The 24,327-nt window shown below is 42.1% G+C and overlaps 1 protein-coding gene across 1 annotated transcript; it reads left to right on the forward strand.

The window, feature by feature from the left end:
• The first annotated feature begins 7,116 nt into the window (after positions 1-7,116).
• LOC127292902 (protein SPIRRIG) lies at positions 7,117-23,632 on the forward strand. Its single transcript, XM_051322423.2, has 19 exons — positions 7,117-7,544; positions 8,625-8,694; positions 8,786-8,871; positions 8,992-9,127; positions 9,210-9,266; positions 10,072-10,245; positions 10,491-10,682; positions 10,764-10,829; positions 11,176-11,290; positions 11,426-12,555; positions 12,769-13,471; positions 13,564-13,666; positions 13,755-14,845; positions 14,936-16,586; positions 16,660-19,680; positions 20,555-20,863; positions 20,973-21,279; positions 21,358-21,504; positions 21,875-23,632. The coding sequence occupies exons 1-19, from the start codon at positions 7,330-7,332 to the stop codon at positions 23,039-23,041; spliced, it is 10,740 nt and encodes a 3,579-aa protein (XP_051178383.1). The 5' UTR covers positions 7,117-7,329; the 3' UTR covers positions 23,042-23,632.
• The last annotated feature ends 695 nt before the right edge of the window (positions 23,633-24,327 follow it).

Consider the following 24,327-nt stretch of genomic DNA (forward strand, 5'->3'; position numbering starts at 1 on the left):
TTTTGAATTTATCTTCTCTTTTATTTTTTATTTCTTGTTTTCCGAATTGGCGTTCAGTATAATTAGATAAAGCTTGTGAGTTGAATATCTGAATACTTGTTTGCTTTGAATAGTTAAATAAGTTGTATCATGAATCGTATTTGAGTCATAGTTTTCCTCTTCTTGAAAAAAAGGCTAAATGAAATAGCCCGCTATAACTCGGCTATAGCCTTTTATAGCCCCTAAAAATATTGCGGCTAAATGAAATAGCCTGTTATTTTAAACTATGATTTTAAGGGCTAGATGGAGTAGTGCAACGTGGAGTTCTGAATAGCAGTACAGCGCAGGTTCTGGAGTTTTTCTTGTACATGTGTATATATACAAGGTATACTGTCTGAGTACATGTGTGTAGGCAGCCCTGTAGCCTGTAGGTGTACATATGCAGCTAGCGGCGCGCTTTTCTTTCGCTGACATCGACGGCCTATCCACCCACCCACCGATCGATGATCATGTATGTCATGTGCTAATCGATCACACGCAGATGCATGAACACCAGGTACGAATTTGGTACGGATCGCGTATGTATGCATGATGCACCGGATTGTTTAGTTCGTTTGGTGACCACCCGTAGCTAGGGATCCTCTTGTCCATAACTGGACCAATCACGCCGCCGACCGGCGTAACTTCTTGCCGGGAGTGGCCGAGCATGTCACGAGCGCGCGCAGTGCGGCGGCGCGCCGGCACCGGACACGGACTGTGCGTGCACGCACGTACTCACGCACCGGACAAGTGGTGCTCCGGAGTAGCTAAGTTCTCGTGAATCGTGATAGATTATTGGTTAAGGTTTCTTCATTCTTCAGAGGAAAAAAGAACCAAGAAATGTTCCTAATTAGATGTACTCCTACACGACGACCAGTCGAGCGACACATATTCCATCATCAACTGGAGACCTGGAGTAGTATACTTTGCATTGTAAACTAAACAAAAACATCTATCAAGTTGATGTCATTTACTACATGTATATTTGCCACGCATGGCTAGATCACACACGCACGATGGGTTCAAACGACGATGGATTGCTTCAAGAGACGTCTCTTTGATCGATCTGGACATGTCACGGTGAAGGGTGACCCGGTGCGCATGCGCATGCATGTGGACCTGGAGCCATGGACCGTGTCAAAACAGAGCAAGAAGATTACAGTTTCGCCTATGAATACAGAATACCCTGTTGGATCGCGGTCGTGATCGATCGATCTAGCGTGTGCTTCCACGATATTTTTTCTGTGCGAATCGTGCATTCGTGCTCCCGCGAGATATTTGAGTACTACTAGGTAGGAACCTGCATCGACCGATCGATCGATAAGACGATCAGCGCGCATTCGCGCATCGCTTGGTTTCACACGGTTTTAAATGGACATGCCACGAAAACTACAAATGGAGGCCAAACTACATGTAGTTTTTTAGTTTAAAAAAATCGAAAAATATATTTTGCATAGTTTTTAAAAAATCGAAAAAAATCTGGATGTATCTACAAAATATCATATTTGTTCATAAATTCTTCTAAAAGTTTGATCAAACTTTACTTCGTTTGACTTTCTGAATAAATTATAGGCCTTAAGTCTTGGGATAGAGATAGTACAAACGTGCAAATTTTACTGTAAATTTCTTTGTATTCTTAGTATAGTAAATAGTGCACATTTCAAGACAATAACCTGTTATATTTTATTATTTTTATGTAGCCTTGAATATAAAGAATTTACATTAAGATATTGCACGCTTATATGATACAGTATTCGTTATCTTTAAAACTTTATAATATAATTTTTGAATTTTAAAATAAAAGGCTACAAATAGCGCGGCCTCCATTGTGCAGTCTTAGGAGCTAAGTATTTTGAAACTGGTTGGTGTACAAAAATGGTTTAAAACATGTAACAAGCTAATTAAGCAGGTTTATTTCAAAAGTGAAACTCGTCATTGCTGATCTTTCTTAATGTGTACTATGTATTAATCCACATTTTATTTGGTTTTTTCTGTAGGCACTTTCTTTCTAAGAAAGTTGAAACCGTGTAGTAACTTCTCCGGCACTGCAAAATTATTGCCACCACGTGAACATTCTTTACTACCGACTCTCTAGTCTATATACGGCGTCGTGCTTTAGATCCAGGACGCCCATCAACACGCTCACCCGCGCTGCACACGCATAAATCATGACACTTAGTACTTAATCCAGGTTTGTTTGCACAAAAAAGGGCGTTAACACAGGGAACAACACTGTAGTGGTCTGATTACGTACAGTTCACTCCCCGTAGAGAAAACGATTACATTTTGGTTAGGGTTGCAAAGTGGACATCCCGTAAACTCGTATGTAGATACGTTACGAGCTGTGCTAATCACCTGCAGGTTGACTGACTGTTAGAACACATGCATGCGAGTTTCTTGCGGGCTCCTGCTCCTAGTCCTAAGTTTGCTCGTGCTAAACTATATAGTCATAAGAGCAAGTACAATAAAATCTAATCAGCTAACTATAAGGATTAAAATAGTATATTATTGCTTAGTTGGAGGAGAGAGAAGAAAAATGGGCTCTTATGCAAGAGTTACCTCTAGCACATGCTCCTAGTCATTTTGTAAGAGTGAAAAGTGGTATACATTAATAAAGTACTATATTTTTATAGCTCACTATTGTATATGTTGACTTTAAATTAGCTATAGATGACATGGCACTTGGCTTATAGCCAACAACTAGCTACACTATTGGAATTGATCTAAAAGTGAATGAAGCTTAGGATTCAACTAAAAATTATGGTTACATATATTAATTACTGTATCAAACCCATCTGTAGAGTCCGATGCAAGCTATTTATTTCCAGCTAGTCATCTGAGATCCCAAGTGCGTTCAACGGGTCTAAAAAGACAAATTGGCAAGAATATGTTTACACTGTACTACCTCCGATTCAAGGAATAAGACATCCTTGTTTTACGTGCTTTTCGTTTGACTAAAAATTACTTCAAATGTATAAAGATTATTTATATGAAATTAACATCATTAGAAAGTGTTTTTCAATACGAATCCAACGATACTAATATAAGTAAGATTTTATTGCTCAATTTTTATGATCAAAGTTCGCCTTGGAATACGTGTGCGCCTTATTCCTTAGGACGGAGGTACTATCAGTTTACGGCCTGGGCCAACTGAACATGTTTAAGGGAACCAAATTATGCTGTATAATCTGATAATGGCTAGAAAATTGTGGAACCAAATACCTCCAAAAGATAACCGGAAAGATGTGAGGAACTGAGAATACGATTACATAGTTTTTGGTCAACCAAGAAAAGAAACACGCAAGTGCGAGCACATGGACGACATTACAAAATTTACCAGTTGGGCAAGTAGACGGGCGCCGCTCCGACCCGGTCTCCCTCCACCGCGCGCCGAAGACCACCGCCGGCTGCTGCTAGCCAGGTGTAATTAACAAGCTAAACCGAGACAAAGACTAGTCTTTAGCTCCCAGCTTAATTTGAATCCCAGCGAGCGGTGTCGCTCCGTCAGCTGCCGCTGGGCGCTAGCCTTTGTCTCCACGCCTGCTACCGTCACTCGCCGGAATCACGCTCTTTCCGAAGAAACAGAACGCAAGTGCGCCTGCCTCGCGATTCGGGATTCGGAGCGTCGCGCCGGATAAGATTTGGTGGGGCCGGGCCGGGAGCGCTGTGTGTGGGTGGTGGACCCGGATTTTGGATGGTGCCCAAGGAGAGGCCCGCACGTCTGCTCCCGAGCCGCCACGTGGACCGGGTCGTCCGGCGTGGCCCCGGCCGGCCGCTTTTGCTGTTGCGGGGAAAACCCGCTTCCGGCTCATGATGGGCCTGTGGAAACTGCTGAAAAGAAAAGAGCATTTGAGATTAGGAAGGTTTTACTACGTACTATACTGGTGATAGCCCTGTCATGAGCTATATAGAAATATGTATTTTTTTTGCATTATTAAATAATGCATGAACTGTAGCCATACCCATACGGCCGTACATTATGTGCGCGTATCTATCTAGATTTACATCACATTTATGGGCATTAACATCTGTCCGTATATTTCCAATGGGACGCCTACATCGCAATCTATTATACTAGGCAATTTATTTATATATGACAGTATATCCTAAAAAAAGTAAATATGGTAGTAAAAGATATCATACATTTATATATGATAAAAGATATCGTATATTAATGGTGTTATCTTTTCTAAATATATTTTAATTAATGCCCTAGCTAAGCTAGGGTCTAGGCTCAGCTTGACGAGCCGAGCCTAAAAGTTAGCCCGATGGCTGGGCTGGGCTCGGATCCAATTTCGACCCGAGGACTCACCAGAAAGCCCAAAGAAACACTAAATACAATAAATCCAACATTTTTTTTACCAAAAACACAAGCTGTGTAATATGCAAGAAAAAAAATAGCGCGCTATAAGAAAATAGCGTCGGCCGAAAAATATGCTATTAGCGTGCTAATAGCGCGCTATAGCACGCTATAGCGCCGAAATGATGTAGTGTGGGCTGTCTAAAAACGCTATAGCGTGCTATTAGCGCCGCAATAGCGCGCTATTTTTTTCCATGGTAATATGTCAAAAAGTACTCAAACCAATATGGAGAAGCTATTTGGTCACTTCCTTACAGCCCATCCCGAGCTTGAAATTTTTTAGGTCGAGGTTAATTTTAAAGCTCAACTTGAAAATGCCAGACTTGTGGAATGCCCATGTCTATCCCCAACCATCATAATCTTTCTTTCTATATCTAACGAGATGATCATGTTGCTCGTGCATGGAAATTCAACATCCGGTGATCTCATCGTATCCTATTTGTCATTAGATGTTTTTTTTTAACATTGTCATCAGATGTGATCTCCCCTTTAACAAAGATGTTATAACCATTGGGTCAAAATACAACAACGCCTAATTGAGCAATACCATACAACCATTAACATCTTGTTCTCTTTATATGACGTACTGCCCTGAGCAATATTGTACCCGCCCGAAATAGCCTGTCATGAGCTATAGAGAAAATATTCTATATTGTTCAACTCTATTAATGCGTGACCTGTAGCCATACGAGCGTATCTATCTGGATTTACACGATAGATTATGGGTGTTAACATCTTTCTATACTTTTAATGAAGCACATTTATTCAAAATTACAACCGTCCCTATCTATTATAGGCGATTTATGTATATATGGTAAAAGATATTGTGCATTAATGGGGTTTTCTTTTCTAAATATTCCGAATTAATGCCCCACCTAGGCCAAGGTGTGGGCTCCGCTTATCGAGCCGAGCCTAAAACTTTGATAGATGGCTGGGCTGGCCTGGGTGGGCTTGGCTCCAGTTTTCTACATGAAGCCTAACCCGAAAAGCCCAAAAAACACTAAATTGTCAAAACCATGACAGATGTATTTGTAATACACCAAAAATTACTGAAACTAACATGGAGAATCTATTTGTTCAAATGTTTCGAGCTAGTTACAAGCTTGCCATTTTTTGGTCAGGGTTTTAAAACCCAACTTGAAAATGACTGGCATGGGGAATGCCCATATATCTACCCCCACCCATCATTGTCTTTCTTTCTATTTCTAACAAGATGATCATGTTATGAGTACAGGGAAATTCAACATCTATTGATCTCGTTGTATCATATTGACACGTAATGTGAGCCCCCATACAAGACGTTATTTATACAATATTGCATTATATCTGTCCACTAATAGTGAGTGTCAAACAATATCTTTCGCCCCGGAAACGCACACTCCTTGCTCCCGCATAAGTGTTTCAGCTTGTGCCATCCACCGTCAAAAATCCAACTTGCCATTCCTACCAACCCACCTCTTATTTGGACCTCCAGCACAAACAACCACCGCAGAATTGTCGTCCTTCTTCCTCGCCATCTCGCCAACATCTCTCTGACGCCCCGATTCGCTCGAATCATGATCCAACTGTCTCCTCTTGCCACAAATGGCGCCATGGCCCCTCCACCATCCGCGAGCATCTAGTGTAGATCTAGTGTTTGCCGAGATGGCAAACATGTAAAAAGTTGGGTCACAGTCTTCCCCGATCTAGGATCTGGTGATATGGCGAACATGTGTGAGGGCTTAGCACAGATCCATATATCTAGAGTCGATAGAATTGGCTGATCAGCCATCCCATCAGCTAGAGCAGCCGCCAACGCGCGTTATACAGTGGGCAGAAATCCCACAAGATCTGCACGAAGAAGCCATCTTAGGCACTATCACTTGTTGTTTGCTCATGTTTTGATTTCAGGTGTTCGCCACTCTTTGACGGAGATTGTGGATCCATACTGGTTGGTTTGCGCATGCCTTGATCTATAGTCTATGGATCCGATGTGGTCGACGAAGATGGTAGGGCAGGCACAAAACAACCATTTTATGGTTTCCTTTTCTCCGTCAGTAGTAACGGGCCCTAAATTCAAAACCTAGGCAACATCAAGCCATAGTGCCTAAAATCTCGCATCCGTCTAGTTCGTTGCGGCCTCTTAACCACTTGGTTTCTCTGTCTACGCCGGCAAAAGGTATTTCATTCTTCCCCGTCTTTTTTCTCTCTCTTCCGCTAGGGCTATCTATGTTTTTTTTTGAAAGCTCTATGTTTTATTTACAGTTCACTGACTGTGTAATATTATTTTTATGTGCGCCGAACAATGAAAAGAACTAAGTTATGAGTTGAATAATCTAGGAAAATCTTGGTAGAAAAGGCACCAACATGCTGCCTAGCAATTTCCTCTTTTTAGTGCATTTTAGTGCACTAGTCTAATTTCCACACCCACCAAACACGAGGTTGGCACCCTCACAGTGCACGTCAGGCAGAAGTCGCATGGATTAAAGTAAAACACAGACAAAGTCAGAGAGGGTTAGCAGTGGTTAACGATGTTACCTGCAGTTTTTTCTATGTTTGTAGTATTTTGTTTTAGACAAGAAAAGTGATAATCGTTGCGGAAGCAAGCAAGCAACGACCAGACCAAACAGAGAAGACACGGTCGCAATACAAAAACTTCACACAAGAAAGGGGCGAGGAGGAAGAAGAGAGAGAGAGAGAGAGAACAAGGAAAGAAAAAAGGGGAAAGAAAATAGAGGAAAGAAAGAGCAAACAAAAATAGGAGCCGGAGGCAGGAGAGGCGACGAGAGGAGGCGGAGAGGGAGCAGGCTCGCACGCAGCAGGCCACCAAGGGGGAAGAACAATAGCGAGAGAGAGAGAAAAAAAATCATTTCTTGGAGGCGAGCGAGGGGGGAGGGCGGGATCGGCGTCGGAATTCCGGCGAATCGGCGGGATCCGGCCGGGATCTGCGCGGCGGATGAGGGGCCGGCACAATGAAATGGTCCACATTGCTCAGTAAGGTCGTCTTCGCTGGCCAGCCGCCGCCGCCGCCGCCGCCCGCCCCGGCGTCCCCGCTCAGCCAGCACAGCGACCACGCCGACGCCGCCACCCCGCGCCTCAGCTCCGCATCCACCAGCGGGGGCAGCGGGCCCGCCGACGAAGCCGCCGGACCCTTCGACGGCTACTCGCCCTCCTCCGCCGCAACCAGGTGGGTCCCACGCCGCCCGAATCGAATATACCGCCGCCCGCCCCCTTGTCCTGCCCACGCGATCCTGCCCGCGTTCGTTTTCCCGGCCGGGCAATGGCGATCGGATTTGGATTCAGGGAGCTTTCGATCGGGGGATGCTTGTTTCCCCCCCTTCATCTCTCCACGCGTTTCCCTCTCCTTCTCTGGAGATTTAGTTGGTAGATGCGGGATTGGGCATTAGATTACCGTTTTCTACCCCGCGGATTGATTCACCTAATCACGTTCCTAGCTCAAGCTTACGGTATATCAGCTGCTGCAGCTTTTTTTTCGTTCCTTTGGTTTTGTCTTGCCCATGATGTTGAGCTGGGATGGGGGTTGTAAGAACCGTTAGCTGCACGGTCAATTCATGGGTTCCAATACGTCTCTAGTCTATCACCATGCCAGTTTGTCCCATTCGTTTCAGTAGAGAAAACTTGGAATGTTTTAGTTCTTGTTACGATTGAGGCCAGCTCCATAGACTGGAATGTTCACATTACCTATGCCACCTACTATGTTCTGGGATTAAGATGGTGAGAATTGTCTTGCTAGAGTTATGCTCGTGTTTCCACTGGAAAGAAGCTTCAACTATTAGATCGATACATTCCAACAGGATGGTTAGCATTCTCTGTGACCCCTTCTAGATCATGCTCAGTTAGTATTAGCGTGAGAATTTCTAATGAAGGCTGCTATGAATTACCACTGGGTAACCTGTTGGTAAAGGGTGAATAGTCTGATTACTATAACATCAGGACCTTTTGTTGAGATACTGTCCGACTGGTGTCAGAGGTTTGTGCAGTTTAGATTTACCTGTTAGATATAATAGTTCTCTCTTTTACCTTTTAGATTTGCCTTTAACCTCTGCAGGTAATTGATGTCTGTATGATTCTGATGCATGAATTCTACCTTAGAGCAGTGAAAGAAGCAATGCAGTCCTTCATTTGAAATATTGTTGAGGAATTTGGTTCTGCTGCTTGAAATGAATAATTATCTTTTTTCTGCAAAAGATATATGGGTTGTACTACATACTGCCATTCTTAGTAATTCTTCCTCTTGTAACCGCAGGGGAAAAAATGAACTGGAGTCAGACTTCAGAAGGTTCTGGGAAGAATTCCGCTCTTCCAGCTCTGAAAAGGTATCTTGCTTCTTCCATTTTGTCACCATGAGGCTACAACATCTTGCTAGTTTCTTACCCTAACACTTGTTTTTTTTATTTCTCTGCGCAGGAGAAAGAAAGGGCCTTAAATTTGGCAGTAGATGTCTTCTGTAGACTAGTGAAGCAGCAGTCTAGTGTAGCTCAATTAGTTGCGAAGTATGACTTTCTATACTTTCAGATTCTATTTCACATTGCTTTGTTGTTAACGAGCTTTCTCTATGCAAGAATTCTCAGTGCATATCTTTTTATTGATAGCCTTTCTCATGATTGCTACAGGTTAGTAGAAGCACATGTTTTTGCTTTCGTTATTGGAAGGGCTTTTGTTACTGATGTGGAGAAGCTAAGAATCCACAGCAAAGGAAGATCGTTGCATGTTGATGATGTCATTGGCTTCTTTTCTGAGATCACAGAGGTTTGTCTTCATTATGTTTATATGGTGCATTTTCCAGACTTCAGGTGACCATACACTCTCACAACTTGTTTCCATGATCCAGCTTGGCATATGTCCAGGTTCAAACTTGTTATATGCAGTCGAAGTTCTCGTGACAGAGGTTTGTGCAGTTCCTTTTGTTAAGATACTGAGATACTGTTCTGTTTTCCATTTGTATTTTATTTCTTGCGATTGTGTGTTCATATGGTGTTCAGTTTGATACTGACTGGTATTGCAGTCCGCGTAAGGCTTTAATAGCTAATGCTAGGTGGTAGAAATTTCGTTGCAGTTTGTTGTTGACACGAATATCATCACATGTGTCATACCAAGTCAGTTAAACTTTATAATCCTAGCAGCTACTGATAATTTGTCTATTTCCCTTTGCAATGCTGTTTTTAGCAGAAAATTGGATTGTTACTTTGTCTATCTGCCAGTGCACTGTCCGAACTATTGGGTGGGGGGTTGAAAATGATTCTAAGTTTGAAGTAAAAGGAAGCTCATCCCTGTTACTGCAAACATTGTGAAAACAATGCTTTATACTGTTGTACTGTATGGCGCCACTTCATTATTTTGCCAATGTTTTTCTTTTCTAATATTTGCCAGTGGATGTTTTGAAGGGCGTCATATTGCTAAACAATAAGTAACCAAGCTTAATGTTTGGTATTATATCGCTGTTCCAGTACAATCGCATAGATTAATGTAACAAAAACAACAATTCTAGTTTCCAGTTTTAACTTCTACAGTGTATTCAAAATTGTAGCATGAATTAAATAGTATGAAAGAAGAGGCTTATCTTTCTGATAAAAAAAACTTAGCTGGAATAAGGTCTTCCAAAGCTGAGGTCTGGTATTTCAAATTTATAATAAAACAGCATGTGCCAAATGCTCAGAGCAACTTGCATTTCATGTTTAATTTCTTTGTTGCAGACTATTGATAAGCAGCCTTTGTTGGACTCTGGTATTTTGTGCTGCCTGATATATATCCTCAATTCCCTATTGAGTCCTGATGAATCCTGCAAAAAATCCTTACCCGTTGGGAGAGAAGGATCAACAAGTGAGAAGAATAAAGATTGGGGTCCTATGCAATCTCGCCGGCTTGAGGTAATTCCCATAGACAGAGGACTTCCTTTGCAAGATTTCGTAGTTGTGGACTTATGCTGGGGCTAAATCATAGCTTGTTAACTTGTATTGCTGTACTTTGGGTATTGTCCTCTTGAATGTTCATAAGGTCATTACAAGTCCTTTGCTTTATGTTTAAAAACGTGATATGATTATCCAATTTATTACTTTCATTTTTCATCTTCAATTTTGGTTTGGACTTCATTTCTTGTTCTTATTCTATGAAGATCGAGGGAAGTGTGGTGCATATAATGAAGGCACTAGCGAGCCATTCATCTGCTGCACCAAGTTTAGTTGAAGATGATGCTCTACAGCTTCTATTCCACATGGTTGCAAATGGTTCAGTGTCTGTATTTTCTCAGTTCAGGGAGGGTCTTGTTCCTCTCCACACAATTCAGCTTCATCGCCATGCGATGCAGGCAAGTCGATATGATGCAGCATTATCTATAGATTTTCCTCTCAGATGACATGTTACTAAATGTAAATTCACAACCAAACAGGTTCTTGGTCTTCTTCTCGCAAATGACAATGGGACTTCTGCAAAGTACATAAGGAAGCATCAGTTGGTACTTTCTTTATCTCTTCAAAGTGGATGGAAGTATTCCAATTTTGTTGTTCCGTCGTTGTGGACTAGTTCATTTTAAATGGCTCATTGCCACCAAATACCATGTAAAAAAGTGTCCTCAGTCATTTAGTCCTGATTTAAACTATATATCTCTAGCTGAAACCTGCTGTTTTGTACTGATATTTCATGGCAAATGATAGAACTCTTCAAGAATACAATACTTTACTGAAGCATCTACAATAGATAATTACATTTTTTGGTGTATGCGTGTGCATGCATTGTTACATTTATTCTTTTGCAGATATTCCTGATTAGTCTATTGACACATTATTGATTATGCCTTTTAGATTAAAGTGCTCCTTATGGCCGTGAAAGATTTCAAACCTCAAAGTGGTGATGCTGCTTACACCATGGGCATTGTGGATTTGTTACTGGAATGCGTTGAGCTATCCTACAGGCCTGGTAAATCAATAGACTTTTTTACCATTCCCACGTGTCTCTTCCAATAATAGAATAGATGGGTTGATTCAAAATTCTCTTTACAAAATGTTCAGTTTTGCTGCGCGCTAATATTGCGACTTTCCGTTGAAATTGCAGAGGCTGGATCTATTAGGCTCAGGGAAGACATACATAATGCTCATGGTTACCAGTTCCTTGTCCAGTTTGCTCTTACACTATGCAGCTTACACAAAATTCAGGCTCAGCAATCATTGACCATAGTATCCGAAGAGGATGGATCAGATCCATCCCACAGATTAGAACAAGATAGATTTCCATGTGACCTTTCACCTCAACTGTCCCGGTTGCTTGATGTTCTTGTAAATTTGTCGCAAACTGGACCCTCTGAAGATTTTGTTGGTAAAAGTATGAAATCTTCTCATGGGAAGGGAACAGGTCACAGCAGAAGCCGGACTCCATCAGCTGAGAAGTTTTCAGACGATGTTTTGGAAATTAGTAGTCCCAAGGTAAAAGATCTTGAAGCTATTCAGATGCTACAGGACATTTTTCTGAAGGCAGACAACTTGGAAGTACAAGCTGAAGTTCTCAATAGAATGTTCAAGATTTTCTCGAGCCATCTTGAAAACTACAAGCTGTGTCAACAACTGCGAACTGTCCCACTTTTCATCCTAAATATGGGCGGTTTCCCTGCAGCACTTCAAGAGGTCATCTTAAAAATTCTAGAATATGCAGTTACTGTTGTAAACTGCATTCCGGAGCAGGAATTGTTATCACTCTGCTGCTTATTGCAGCAACCAATTTCAACCAGTCTTAAGCATACAGTACTCTCTTTCTTCATAAAGCTCCTCTCCTTTGATCAGCAGTACAAAAAAGTTCTCAGGGAAGTTGGAGTTCTGGGAGCATTGTTAGATGACTTGAAACAAAACAAGCTTTTCTCTGGAGACGAGCAGCAAAGCAAGATCTTTTACTCTCCAGAGATTAAGCCTAACACAGATGATTTTCAGAAAACTGTGGACAACAAAGACTCCATTCTTTCACCGAAGTTAATGGCTTCTGGTTCCACAAAATTTCCCATGTTTGATCATGAAGGTACAATTACTGTTGCCTGGGATTGCCTTTTTTATCTGCTGAAGAGAGCCGAGACTAACCAGCAATCGTTCCGATCTTCCAACGGAGTCAACACCATTCTTCCTTTCTTGGTATCTGAAAGCCACAGATCTGGCGTGCTACGGCTATTGTCATGCCTGATAATTGAAGATTCTCTTCAGGTTTGTGCTCTTGCCTTTTTTTTCTCCATCTGAATCGTTTTATTTTAGGGTCCTAAGTTTTTTTGGCTTAAGGGGAGCACACACACACAAGTTTTAAGTGCCTTTGCTTACCACGTGACTTGTTTGTTTCAACTGTGTGCTATATAAGTGAACTCTAGCAGCATGCCAGGTGAACTGTGATTTCTTTAACATGTGAAAACTTGCTCTTTTCAGGCTCATCCAGAAGAAATAGGATCACTGATTGAAATCTTGAAGAGTGGGATGGTATCAACCTCACTGGGTTCTCAGTGCAAGCTTGACAATGATGCAAAGTGTGATACATTCGGTGCTTTGTGGCGTATTCTTGGGGCAAACAGTTCAGCACAAAGAATTTTCGGAGAAGCCACTGGTTTTTCTCTGCTACTTACAACACTTCATAGTTTCCAGAATGAAGGTGAAAATGAGGAGTCTGAACCATCCTTGTTTACTCACATGAAGATCTTTGGTTTTCTGATGCGAGCTATGACAGCTGCCGTATGCAACAATCCTGTTAATAGGATAAGGCTGCACACAATCCTGTCGTCGCACACTTTCTATGATCTTCTCTCTGAGTCTGGGTTGCTTTGTGTGGACTGTGAAAAACAAGTTATCATACTTTTGCTCGAGCTTGCACTTGAGATTGTTCTTCCTCCCACCAGCAACCTGCAGGTAGAGAGCATCTCATCTGAAACTTCAGAGGACGAGCCAGGTTTCTTATCTGCGACCTCGTTTGGACTTCCAAGGCTTGATGGGGAACGAGCCTATAATGCCAGTGCAGTTGTCGTATTGATCCGATCCTTGCTAACATTTACACCTAAAGTTCAACTGGAGTTGCTGAGATTTATTGAGAAGCTAGCAAATGCTGGTCCCTTCAACCAGGAGAATTTAACTTCTGTTGGTATGGACATAAGTTCTTGTTACCCTTTCTTTTCTTGTAACTCTGGTTGATGAGAGTCCCCTTATGTTTCTATTGCCCTTTTTGGTATGCAGGTTGTGTTGGTCTTTTACTTGAGACAATCAACCCATTTTTGGAGGGTTCGTCTCCTATTCTCAATCATGCTTTGAGAATTGTTGAAGTGCTAGGTGCCTACAGGTCAGTTATACTACGTGAAATTCCATTGCTGATCTCGTTGCACTAGCTCTTGTCCTTTGATTTTGTCTTACATTTTGTTTTGTTTCAGGTTGTCTTCTTCTGAACTAAGACTTCTTGTGAGATATATACTTCAGCTGAAAGTTAAGCGTTCAGGTCATCTTTTTGTTAATATGATGGACAAGCTAATTCAAATGGAAGATGTCAGACAAGGAGATATATCTCTAGCCCCTTTCATTGAGATGGACATGAGCAAAGCAGGCCATGCATCCATTCAGGTGTCATTAGGAGAAAGGACATGGCCACCTGTTTCTGGATACTCTTTCGTTTGTTGGTTCCAGTTTAGGAACTTCTTTAAAAGCCATTCTAAGGAAACAGAAAAAACATTAAAAGGGGCTTATGGTAAAAGGAGTGGACAAGTTTTGCGCATCTTTTCTGTGGGTACAGTGGATGATGCGAACACGTTTTATGCAGAACTTTATCTCAATGACAATGGTGTTTTTACTATTGCCACAAGCAATTCGAGTTCATTGTCATTTCCTGGTATTGAAATGGGAGAGGGGAAATGGCATCATCTTGCAGTTGTTCATAGCAAACCAAATGCATTAGCTGGCCTGTTTCAAGCAAGTGTAGCTAGCATTTACCTTGATGGAAAGCTGAGGCACACTGGCAAGCTTGGATACTCGCCATCCCCCTTTGGTAAATCTTTGCAAGTAACACTCGGTACACCTGCTATCCGTGGCAAAGTTTCTGACCTATCATGGCAGCTCCGCTGTTGTTACCTTTTTGAGGAAGTCTTGACACCAGGGAGCATTTGTTTCATGTATATTCTTGGACAAGGTTACAGGGGATTGTTCCAGGACAGTGATCTTCTGAGATTTGTCCCTAACCGAGCCTGTGGTGGGGAGGTAATGGCGATTCTTGATTCATTAGAAGTGGAAGTAGCTGTACCATCAAGCAGCCAGCGCATTGATAGCTCAATGAAGCAAGGGAGTTTTAGACTTGAGAGCAGTGGAATTGTATGGGATATGGAAAGGTTAAGAAATCTCTCCTTGCAATTGTCTGGGAGGAAGCTAATATTTGCATTTGATGGAACATCTTCAGATGCTTTTCGTGCATCCGGGACTCTTTCCTTGCTGAACCTTGTTGATCCAACTTCTGCTGCTGCATCCCCAATAGGAGGTGCGTGAACTTCCAATTATTTAATTTGTGTTTTATCTTTGTCATTTCGTTGGAGTATGTCAATATTGAAATAGCGCTTCACATTGACAGGTATACCACGATATGGACGTCTAAGTGGTGATGTTTACGTGTGTAATCAATGCACAATTGGTGACACTGTTCAAACTGTCGGAGGAATGCCTGTTGTGCTTGCTCTTGTTGAGGCTGCCGAAACTAGGGATATGTTGCATATGGCACTGGAATTGCTTGCATTATCTCTTCAGCAGAGCCATCAAAATGTGAAAGACATGCAGGCCTTGAGGGGCTACCATCTTCTTGCTCTTTTCCTGCACAGGAGAATGTCATTATTTGATATGCAATCTCTTGATATCTTCTTCCGGATCGCTGCCTGTGAGGCTTCATTTCCTGAGCCACAGAAATCAAATATAAAACGAACATCGAGCTATGCATCTGGAATCTCACCAGAGGCCAGTCTTGATGAACTTAGCCTACTCAAGTTTGGTGATGATGTGTCTTCTGGTGGATCACATGGAGATCTAGATGATTTTTCAGCTCAAAAAGATTCATTTAGCCATCTGTCCGAGCTTGAAAATGCTGACTTAGCTGGTGAGACTTCTGAGTTCATAGTCTTGTCAAATGCCGATATGGTTGAGCATGTTCTCTTGGACTGGACTATATGGGTTGGTGCTCCTATATCAGTACAAATAACTCTTCTTGGGTTTCTTGAGAGGATGGTATCAATGCATTGGTTTAGGAGCCACAATCTCACAATATTGCGTCGGATTAATCTTGTGCAGCATCTTCTTGTTACTTTACAACGTGGTGACGTTGAAATTCCTGTGTTAGAGAAGCTAGTTGTGCTGCTTGGTGTCATCTTGGAGGATGGTTTTCTTGCTTCTGAGTTGGAGCTCGTTGTAAGATTCATAATCATGACATTTGATCCTCCAGAACTTACGCCAAACCGCCAGATTGTCCGGGAAGCTATGGGAAAGCATATTATCGTGAGGAATATGTTACTGGAAATGCTCATTGATCTACAAGTAACAATAAATGCTGAAGAGTTGCTGGAGCAATGGCATAAAGTTGTTTCATCTAGATTGGTCACATATTTCCTTGATGAAGCTGTGCATCCGACAAGTATGAGATGGATCACGACTCTATTAGGAGTTTGCCTTACATCATCTACTACATTTGCTCTGAAATTTCGTACAAGTGGCGGTTTCCAAGGGTTGAATCATGTGCTTCCAAGCTTTTATGATTCTCCTGAAATATATTATATAATATTCTGTTTGGTTTTTGGGAAGCCTGTTTATCCTCGAGTACCGGAGGTCCGCATGCTTGATTTTCATGCTCTTATGCCAAGTGATGGAAACTATGGAGAACTGAAGTTTGTGGATCTATTGGATACTGTTATCGAAATGGCAAAAGCTACATTTGATTCATTTATTATGAAGTCTATGCTTGCACACCAGAATAACAATCTTTCACACCTTAATGGCACCTTGGTTGCGGATCTTGTGGAAGCAACATCGGACATGGGAGGAGATCTTCAAGGAGAAGCTCTGATGCATAAGACATATGCCGCAAGATTAATGGGTGGTGAAGCAGCAGCACCTGCTGTTGCTACTTCAATATTGCGGTTCATGGTTGATCTGGCAAAGACGTGCCCACCATTCTCTGCTGTTTGCAGGCGGCATGAATTCCTAGAAAGTTGTGTTGACCTATATTTCTCATGTGCAAGGTTGGTATGATGTGCATATATCAAGTTACCTGGTGTCCTGGATGTTCAAACTGACCTTCCTTTTGTTGTACAGGTCCCATTGTGCACTGAAGATGGCAAAAGATCTAACAACTGCAACAACAGATGAGAAGAATATGAATGATGATGACAATGAAAGTTCAAAAGATACCTTCTCATGTTTGCCACAGAATCAGGAACAATCTGCAAAAACTTTAAGTGTTGCAAGTTTTCCTCAGGAGCATAAAAGTACCAGCTCAGGAAGCACTGACGTGCAGAACTCTTCTGATAATGGTGAAGTAAAAGCAGATAGCTCTCCCAATGAGGAGCTCAACCCTAAGATTATCAATGGGGAAGCAAACCAAGCGTTTCAGAATGCTCATGATAAAGGACAGTTATCAGCTGTGAGATCAAATGGCATCGGTGATTCTCACCAACTAGCTGATTCGCCCAGCTCGGTCTCTATGATTAACACTGGATCCCCTGTTTTATCTGAGAGATCGACTCACAAAGCAGCAAGCACCCCTACTGCGTCTCCCATGGCCCCATTCACTTCTTGGGCTGGTAGCTCAGGATCATATACTGATGGTAGACACCTAACAGCCTCTCCTTCCATGTCTTCAACTATATCTGCGATGGACCTTGATTCATCTCCTGATCTGAAGACAAGCATTCATGGATCACCTGCAGTGAACACATTCTTCCCAATCAGTTCCAAGCTTCTGCTTGACATAGATGATTTAGGTTATGGGGGTGGCCCTTGCTCTGCTGGAGCCACTGCCATCCTTGATTTCATTGCTCAAATCCTCGCTGATATTATCTCCGAACAGTTGAAAGCAACACTCTTTATTGAGAGCATTCTTGAGTCTGTGCCTCTGTTTGTAGATGTTGATTCTGCTTTGGTTTTTCAAGGCTTGTGTCTAAGCAGACTGATGAACTTCCTTGAAAGAAAACTCTTGCTTGATGACGACGAAGATGGGAAGAAACTTGACAAGAGCCGCTGGTCTGTCAACTTGGAACCACTTTGCTGGCTGATTGTTGATCGTGTATACATTGGCTGCTTTCCAACCCCACTCGGTGTACTGCGAACTCTAGAATTCTTGATGTCCATGTTACAGCTTGCCAATCAAGACGGCCGTATTGAAGACGCAGTACCTTCAGGTAAAGGTATTTTATCCATTGCTCGAGGTACCAGGCAACTTGATCCCTACATCCATGCCATATTGAAGAACACAAACCGGATGATAATGTACTGTTTCCTGCCAACATTCCTAAAGAATCTCGGGGAAGATGACCTGCTGGCAAATCTGGATTTCCTAACGGAAACAGGGAGAAATTTAGCTTCTAAACCTCCCCAGGAAGATTATGCTGTTGATATTTGCACCATTCTTCAGCTTTTGATTGCCAACAAGAGATTGGTTCTTTGCCCAAGCAATGTTGATACTGATCTGATGTGCTGTTTCTGCATAAATCTGATGGCACTTCTTCGTGACAAGAGATTAAGTGCTCAAAACTTAGCGGTGGATTTACTTAAATACCTGGTAGTGCACCGGCGTCCATCTCTCGAGGACCTGCTAGTTTGTAAGCCTAACCAGGGGCAACAAACGGACATCCTGCATGGAGGGCTTGACAAATTACTGACTGGGAGTACATCAATGTTTTTTGAGTGGCTTCAGAATTCTCAGCAAACAATTAGTAAAGTGCTAGATCAGTGTGCTTTGATAATGTGGGTTCAATACATTACTGGCTCAGCAAAATTTCCTGGTGTCAGAATAAAAGGCATGGATGTCAGGCGCAAGAAAGAGATGGGACGGAAATCACGTGAAATTGTAAAATTAGATGCAAGGTTCTGGGAACAGATAAATGAACGGAGATATAATCTTGATTTGGTCCGTGATGTGATGTCCACAGAGCTAAGAGCAATTCGTCAAGACAAATATGGGTGGATATTGCATGGAGAAAGTGAGTGGCAGAGTCAAGTTCAACAGCTTGTACATGAAAGAGGTATTTTCCCCATTCGCCAAGTATCCACAGAACCTGCATGGCAGCTATGTGCAGTTGAAGGACCATACAGAATGCGGAAGAAACTTGAGAACTCCAAATTTAAGTTAGATACTATTCAGAATGTTCTAACCAGCAGTCTTGGGTTTGATGATGTTACTGCGGCCAAGAAAGAGGATGGAGACATGTTGATGACATCTGGGTCAGATACAATGTCGGGATTGAATCTTTTGACCTATGAAACTGAGCAGAGGGAACTTGATGCTGCTGATTTCACTTCTTTCAAAGAGGACGATGACATATTCAAAGGAGGAAGCACAATGTCACCTCCAGTTGGCTGGACTGATGATAAAAGCAGCATTAATGAGCAGAGTCTTCACTCTGCGAATGATTTCGGAGCAAAATCAAGTTCTTTTTCTTATCACATGTCAGAGAGTGCCCAAGGTAAATCTGAGTTTAATTCACCAAGACAACCACCTTCAGTTAAAGGTACTGATACAAGAACCTCAGAGGATAAATCGGAAAAGGAGTTGCTTGACAATGGAGAATATCTCATCAGACCTTATCTGGAACCTTCTGAAAAGATTAGGCATAAATACAATTGTGAACGTGTTGCTGGTCTTGACAAGCACGACGGGATATTTCTAATTGGGGAGCTTTGCTTATATATCATCGAGAACTTTTACATTGATGATTCCAATTGCATTTGCGAAAAGGGTGATCAAGATGAGCTCTCTGTCATCGATCAGGCTTTAGGTGTGAAAAAGGATATAATGGGAAGCATTGATTCCCAGCAGAAATCACCTGCACCATGGGGTGCAACTGCAAATATTTCACTTGGTGGCAGAGCATGGGCATACAATGGAGGTGCTTGGGGTAAGGAAAAACTTTGCAGTAGCAGTAACCTGCCTCATCCATGGCACATGTGGAAGCTTGACAGTGTCCATGAGCTCCTGAAACGTGACTACCAGCTTCGTCCTGTTGCAATCGAGATTTTCAGTATGGATGGATGCAATGAGCTTTTAGTTTTCCACAAAAAGGAGAGGGAGGAAGTTTTCAAAATTCTGATTGGCATGAACCTCCCGCGGAATAGCATGTTTGTATTCTTAATCCTTTGCAGTTACATACACACATTTAATTCGTTGCACAATTGCTTATTTGATCACTTCATAGTTCTTACTAGGTAGTACAACTGAAATTAGTTACAAACAACGAAGTAGGGGTCTGTACAAAAAAGAATCATTGTAGCTATAGTGGCATGAAAGGTCATAGGTCAGTTCATATCCTCCTCCTGGGGAAGTGGCACCCATGTTTCAGCATTTTAGTTTTTTTTTTCTGTGATTTCAGTATTTAGGCCTGTAGGTTAGAAACCATCTTGGAATTGATGCCCAGAAAAATGGTCACTACCGGTTCCTGTGTTTCCTTGGTTAGCATGGTAGGTTTAATAACTTTTCAAACACGATTGGGCTGGGAACTGGCTAGTATTTTTTACCAAATATTGATATATATCGAATTATTTTTTTAGTAGCATAATAAATAGTATTCTTGGTAACATAACATGACAAGTGGGCCTATGCGGTCAAAACCTGTCAGGCAGCTGTAAAACCATGTAAATTTGCAAGATCTGGGTCCTTGATTGGGAACTCTTGGTATAGCAGTCACAGAGTTCCAAATGTTCTTATTGCCTCTGTTGGATACAGGTTGTGATTAAAAGCGTAAATTTGTAGATAGATGTGCATTTCAGGCTGCATGATATAAATATGAAAGACTTTGTTAATTCACCAGAGCTTTTTGGCTATCTATTTACCTAATACATGGTTTCTTATAATAGCTCGGGAAACAGTCAAAGGATTTTAGCTTAAGTTGTATAATTTAGCATTTTAATGCTTTCAGTTATCACTCTTACTTACCATTAGGATGTTTGAGTACAGGAACTTGATAATAATACACAAAAACATGACTTTTTGCAGGTTGGATACGACAATATCAGCTTCTTCTAAACAGGACAGTGGTGAGGGGAGCCGTCTTTTCAAAATCATGGCAAAGTCGTTCTCCAAACGGTGGCAAAGTGGAGAAATTTCCAACTTCCAGTATCTGATGCATTTAAATACACTTGCTGGTCGAGGGTATAGTGACCTTACACAGTACCCAGTATTTCCATGGGTTCTTGCAGATTACAACAGTGATACCTTAGATCTGACAAACCCGCAGACGTTTCGTAAGCTTGATAAACCAATGGGATGTCAAACAGAGGGAGGAGAAGAGGAATTCCGCAAGAGGTTTGTCTATTTAACACCCATTTGTTTCTTTTTTAATTGAGAACCCCCTACTGTCTTCAGTGTTTCTAAACATCTAACACAATTGAATAATCTCTCGCGGTCCTTTCAGATATGATAGCTGGGATGATCCTGATGTACCAAAGTTCCATTATGGTTCTCATTATTCAAGTGCTGGGATTGTCCTTTTCTATCTCTTAAGGCTTCCTCCCTTCAGCATGGAAAACCAGAAATTGCAGGGTGGACAATTTGACCATGCAGACCGGTTATTCAATAGTGTGAGAGATACATGGTCAAGCGCTGCTGGTAAGAGCAACACATCAGATGTGAAGGAACTCATTCCGGAGTTCTATTATTTGCCTGAGTTTTTGGAAAACCGATTTAATCTGGACCTGGGGGAAAAACAATCAGGAGAGAAGGTATACTTCCACATAAGTGAAATATTTTTGTGCTGGGTGTACTGATAATGCCCTAACCAAATTTCATCTTTGTTGCAGGTCGGTGATGTTGTTTTGCCACCTTGGGCTAAAGGTAGCACCCGAGAATTCATTAGGAAACACCGGGAAGCCCTGGAATCAGACTTCGTATCTGAGAATCTGCATCACTGGATTGATCTTATTTTTGGATATAAGCAGAGAGGAAAGGTATATATCTTCTCAGATCTCTGCAATTTCTGTTTCCTCTTGGCCCTAATAATGTTGCCACTTCCATCAGTGTGACAACAGAACACAAATACGTTTATGGTTAAATCAGGCATATCGTCTCTGTTATAGGAAAGCTGGATAAATTTTTTGTTTACCATGGAACCTGAGATGTAATTTTGACCATTGATTTCAATTGTGTTATGCGGCCATATTGGTAGAGAACTTATTTTGTATTTGCAAACAGTAACCTGTTATGTGAACTGAGGGAGTGATTTGTAATCTGAAACAGGGTGTTCCATATTTCACTTTCTGACTGTTAGTCCTGTTGACTAGCTGGATTTCTAATGGTATTTTCTTTTGTGTATGGCAGGCAGCTGAAGATGCCGTCAATGTTTTCTATCACTACACATATGAAGGCAATGTTGATATAGATGCGGTATCAGATCCTACAATGAAGGCTTCGATACTGGCACAGATCAATCATTTCGGACAGACCCCCAAACAGTTATTCCAAAAAGCCCATCCACAGCGACGGACCGATAGGAAAGTTCCTCCTCATCCTCTACGCTACAGCGCTTATCTTACACACCAAGAAATTCGAAAAACTGCATCAGCAGTGTCCCAGATTGTGAGCTACAATGATAAGATCCTAATTGCTGCAGCAAACAGCCTGCTCAAACCAGTAACTTATAATGAGTACATCTCATGGGGATTTCCTGACCGCAGTTTGAGAATATTGACCTATGATCAGGATAGACTTCAATCAACACATGAGAACCTTCATGGTGGTAGTCAGATACAGTGCACTGGAGTGAGCCATGATGGCAACATTCTCACCACAGGTGGTGATGACGGAGTAGTCGCGGTATGGAGATTTGTCAAAGATGGCATTCGTCGTCTCTTGAGAATGGAGAAAGCCCTGTGTGCTCACACGGCCAAAATAACATGTGTCTATGTCAGCCAGCCTTACTCGTTAATTGTCTCAGGCTCTGATGACTGTTCCGTCATCTTGTGGGACCTGACAAGCCTTGTATTTGTGAAGCAGCTACCTAAGTTCCCAGCATCAGTGTCTGCGTTGCATGTAAACAACCTCACTGGTGAGATTCTGACTGGTGCCGGTGTTCTTTTTGCTGTTTGGACCGTTAACGGAGACTGTCTTGCTGTGGTGAACACCTCTCAGCTTCCTTCTGATCTCATCTTGTCAGTGGCGAGCACCACACACTCAGACTGGCAGGATACAAACTGGTATGTGACAGGTCACCAAAGTGGTGCTGTCAAGGTATGGAAGATGGTTCACTGCACGTCTGATGAAGCAGCAGACAGCAAAAACAAATCGCCGACAACCACCTTTGGAGGGCCGGGCCTGAATGGCCAGACACTGGAATACAGGCTACTCCTTCAGAAGGTTCTCAAGTCACACAAGCACCCGGTCACTGCCCTTTGTCTAACACCCGACCTGAAGCAGCTTCTGAGCGGGGATGCCAGTGGTCGCTTGTTTTCATGGTCACTGAAAGATGACAGCTTTAAGGGTTCATAGCAATAGAGAAATCAGGATTCACCTGCACATATCGAAAGCAATTGATTAGATTATATCTGGTAAACTGACAAGCATCTGCTTGTGCTGACAACAAGAGCACAGGGTTGGGCTCGGCTTGCAGAAACGTGCCATATGGAGACCCCTCTCGACGTGCAGGCCATTGGATGATGTAAGGCCAAATACAACTGAAACATATTGAAAGGGGGAAGAAGCGAATGAGGCGATCGAGGCATTGTTGTGCTGACAATATAATCTTATACTGTGCATTATGTGCTGGTTCTACCTCCTGCTCTTGTATTTTTTTCAGGAGAAAGAGTTCCATGGGGGTAGAGGCCAGTGTTTGTAAAGTGTGTATAGGATGTTTTGGTAGGGGATGGTTGCTGGTTGGGTTGGACGATGATGTTGTATTGTCACTATGCTTTTGTTTGGGGATGGATGCAAGGGAAGTGGTGTTAGGTTCTTTTTTTCTTTAGTTTTTCTTTTTATCCCCCAAGAAGTGGTGTTGTTCATTCATTGACTAGGTGTAATTTGAGCACCCTTCTGTTCACTTGAGATCATTGCACATACATGCAAGAGATTTTGTCCGCCAAAGTGATGCACCTATCTCCTCCGTCCATAAAAAGATGTTGGAGATTTGTCTAAATTTTGATTTATAGTGCCTCCATCCATAAAAATGGTGGAGATTTGTCTAAATTTGGATGTATATATAACTTTAGACAAATCTCCGACATCTTTTTATTAATAGAGGTAATATATAACTTTTCTTTTTCTCCACCATAGGTTAAAACCATAGTTTTAAAAACCGGACCGGTTGTCGAAACGGCGAGGCTCTCAGTTCACGGTTTACTGGTCCAACCGCTGGTTCACTCGGTTCAATAGTTGGACCGGTAATTAAAATCAAATATTATTTCTAGTTTCATAATAGAAAAATACCTCAAGTAGGATAACTTTCATGTTACAATCAGCAAAGTTTCATATTACCATGGCTCGAATCCTAGCGCCTGCACCTTTCTTTTACCACTTCGCGAGCTTAGATTTCTTCTAACCGGTTGGACCAACGTCTGGTTTACTTTGGTTCGAGTGAAAACCGGCGGTTCGACCACCAATTTCCCGGTTCGCTTCCTTGTGCGATCCAGTGCGCCTAACAGACCAGTGGAGGCGACAGTTTCGGTTTTTTCCGGTCGAACCGTCCGCACAACCATCGTGCGCTGGTTGGAAGCCTGATATGGTCTCGATAACTTCGGGATCTCGATCGGGAAGTTTTGTCTTGTCCATGACGATGGAAT

Source organism: Lolium perenne, chromosome 4 (assembly GCF_019359855.2).
Source record: "Lolium perenne isolate Kyuss_39 chromosome 4, Kyuss_2.0, whole genome shotgun sequence".
NCBI lineage: Eukaryota > Viridiplantae > Streptophyta > Magnoliopsida > Poales > Poaceae > Lolium > Lolium perenne.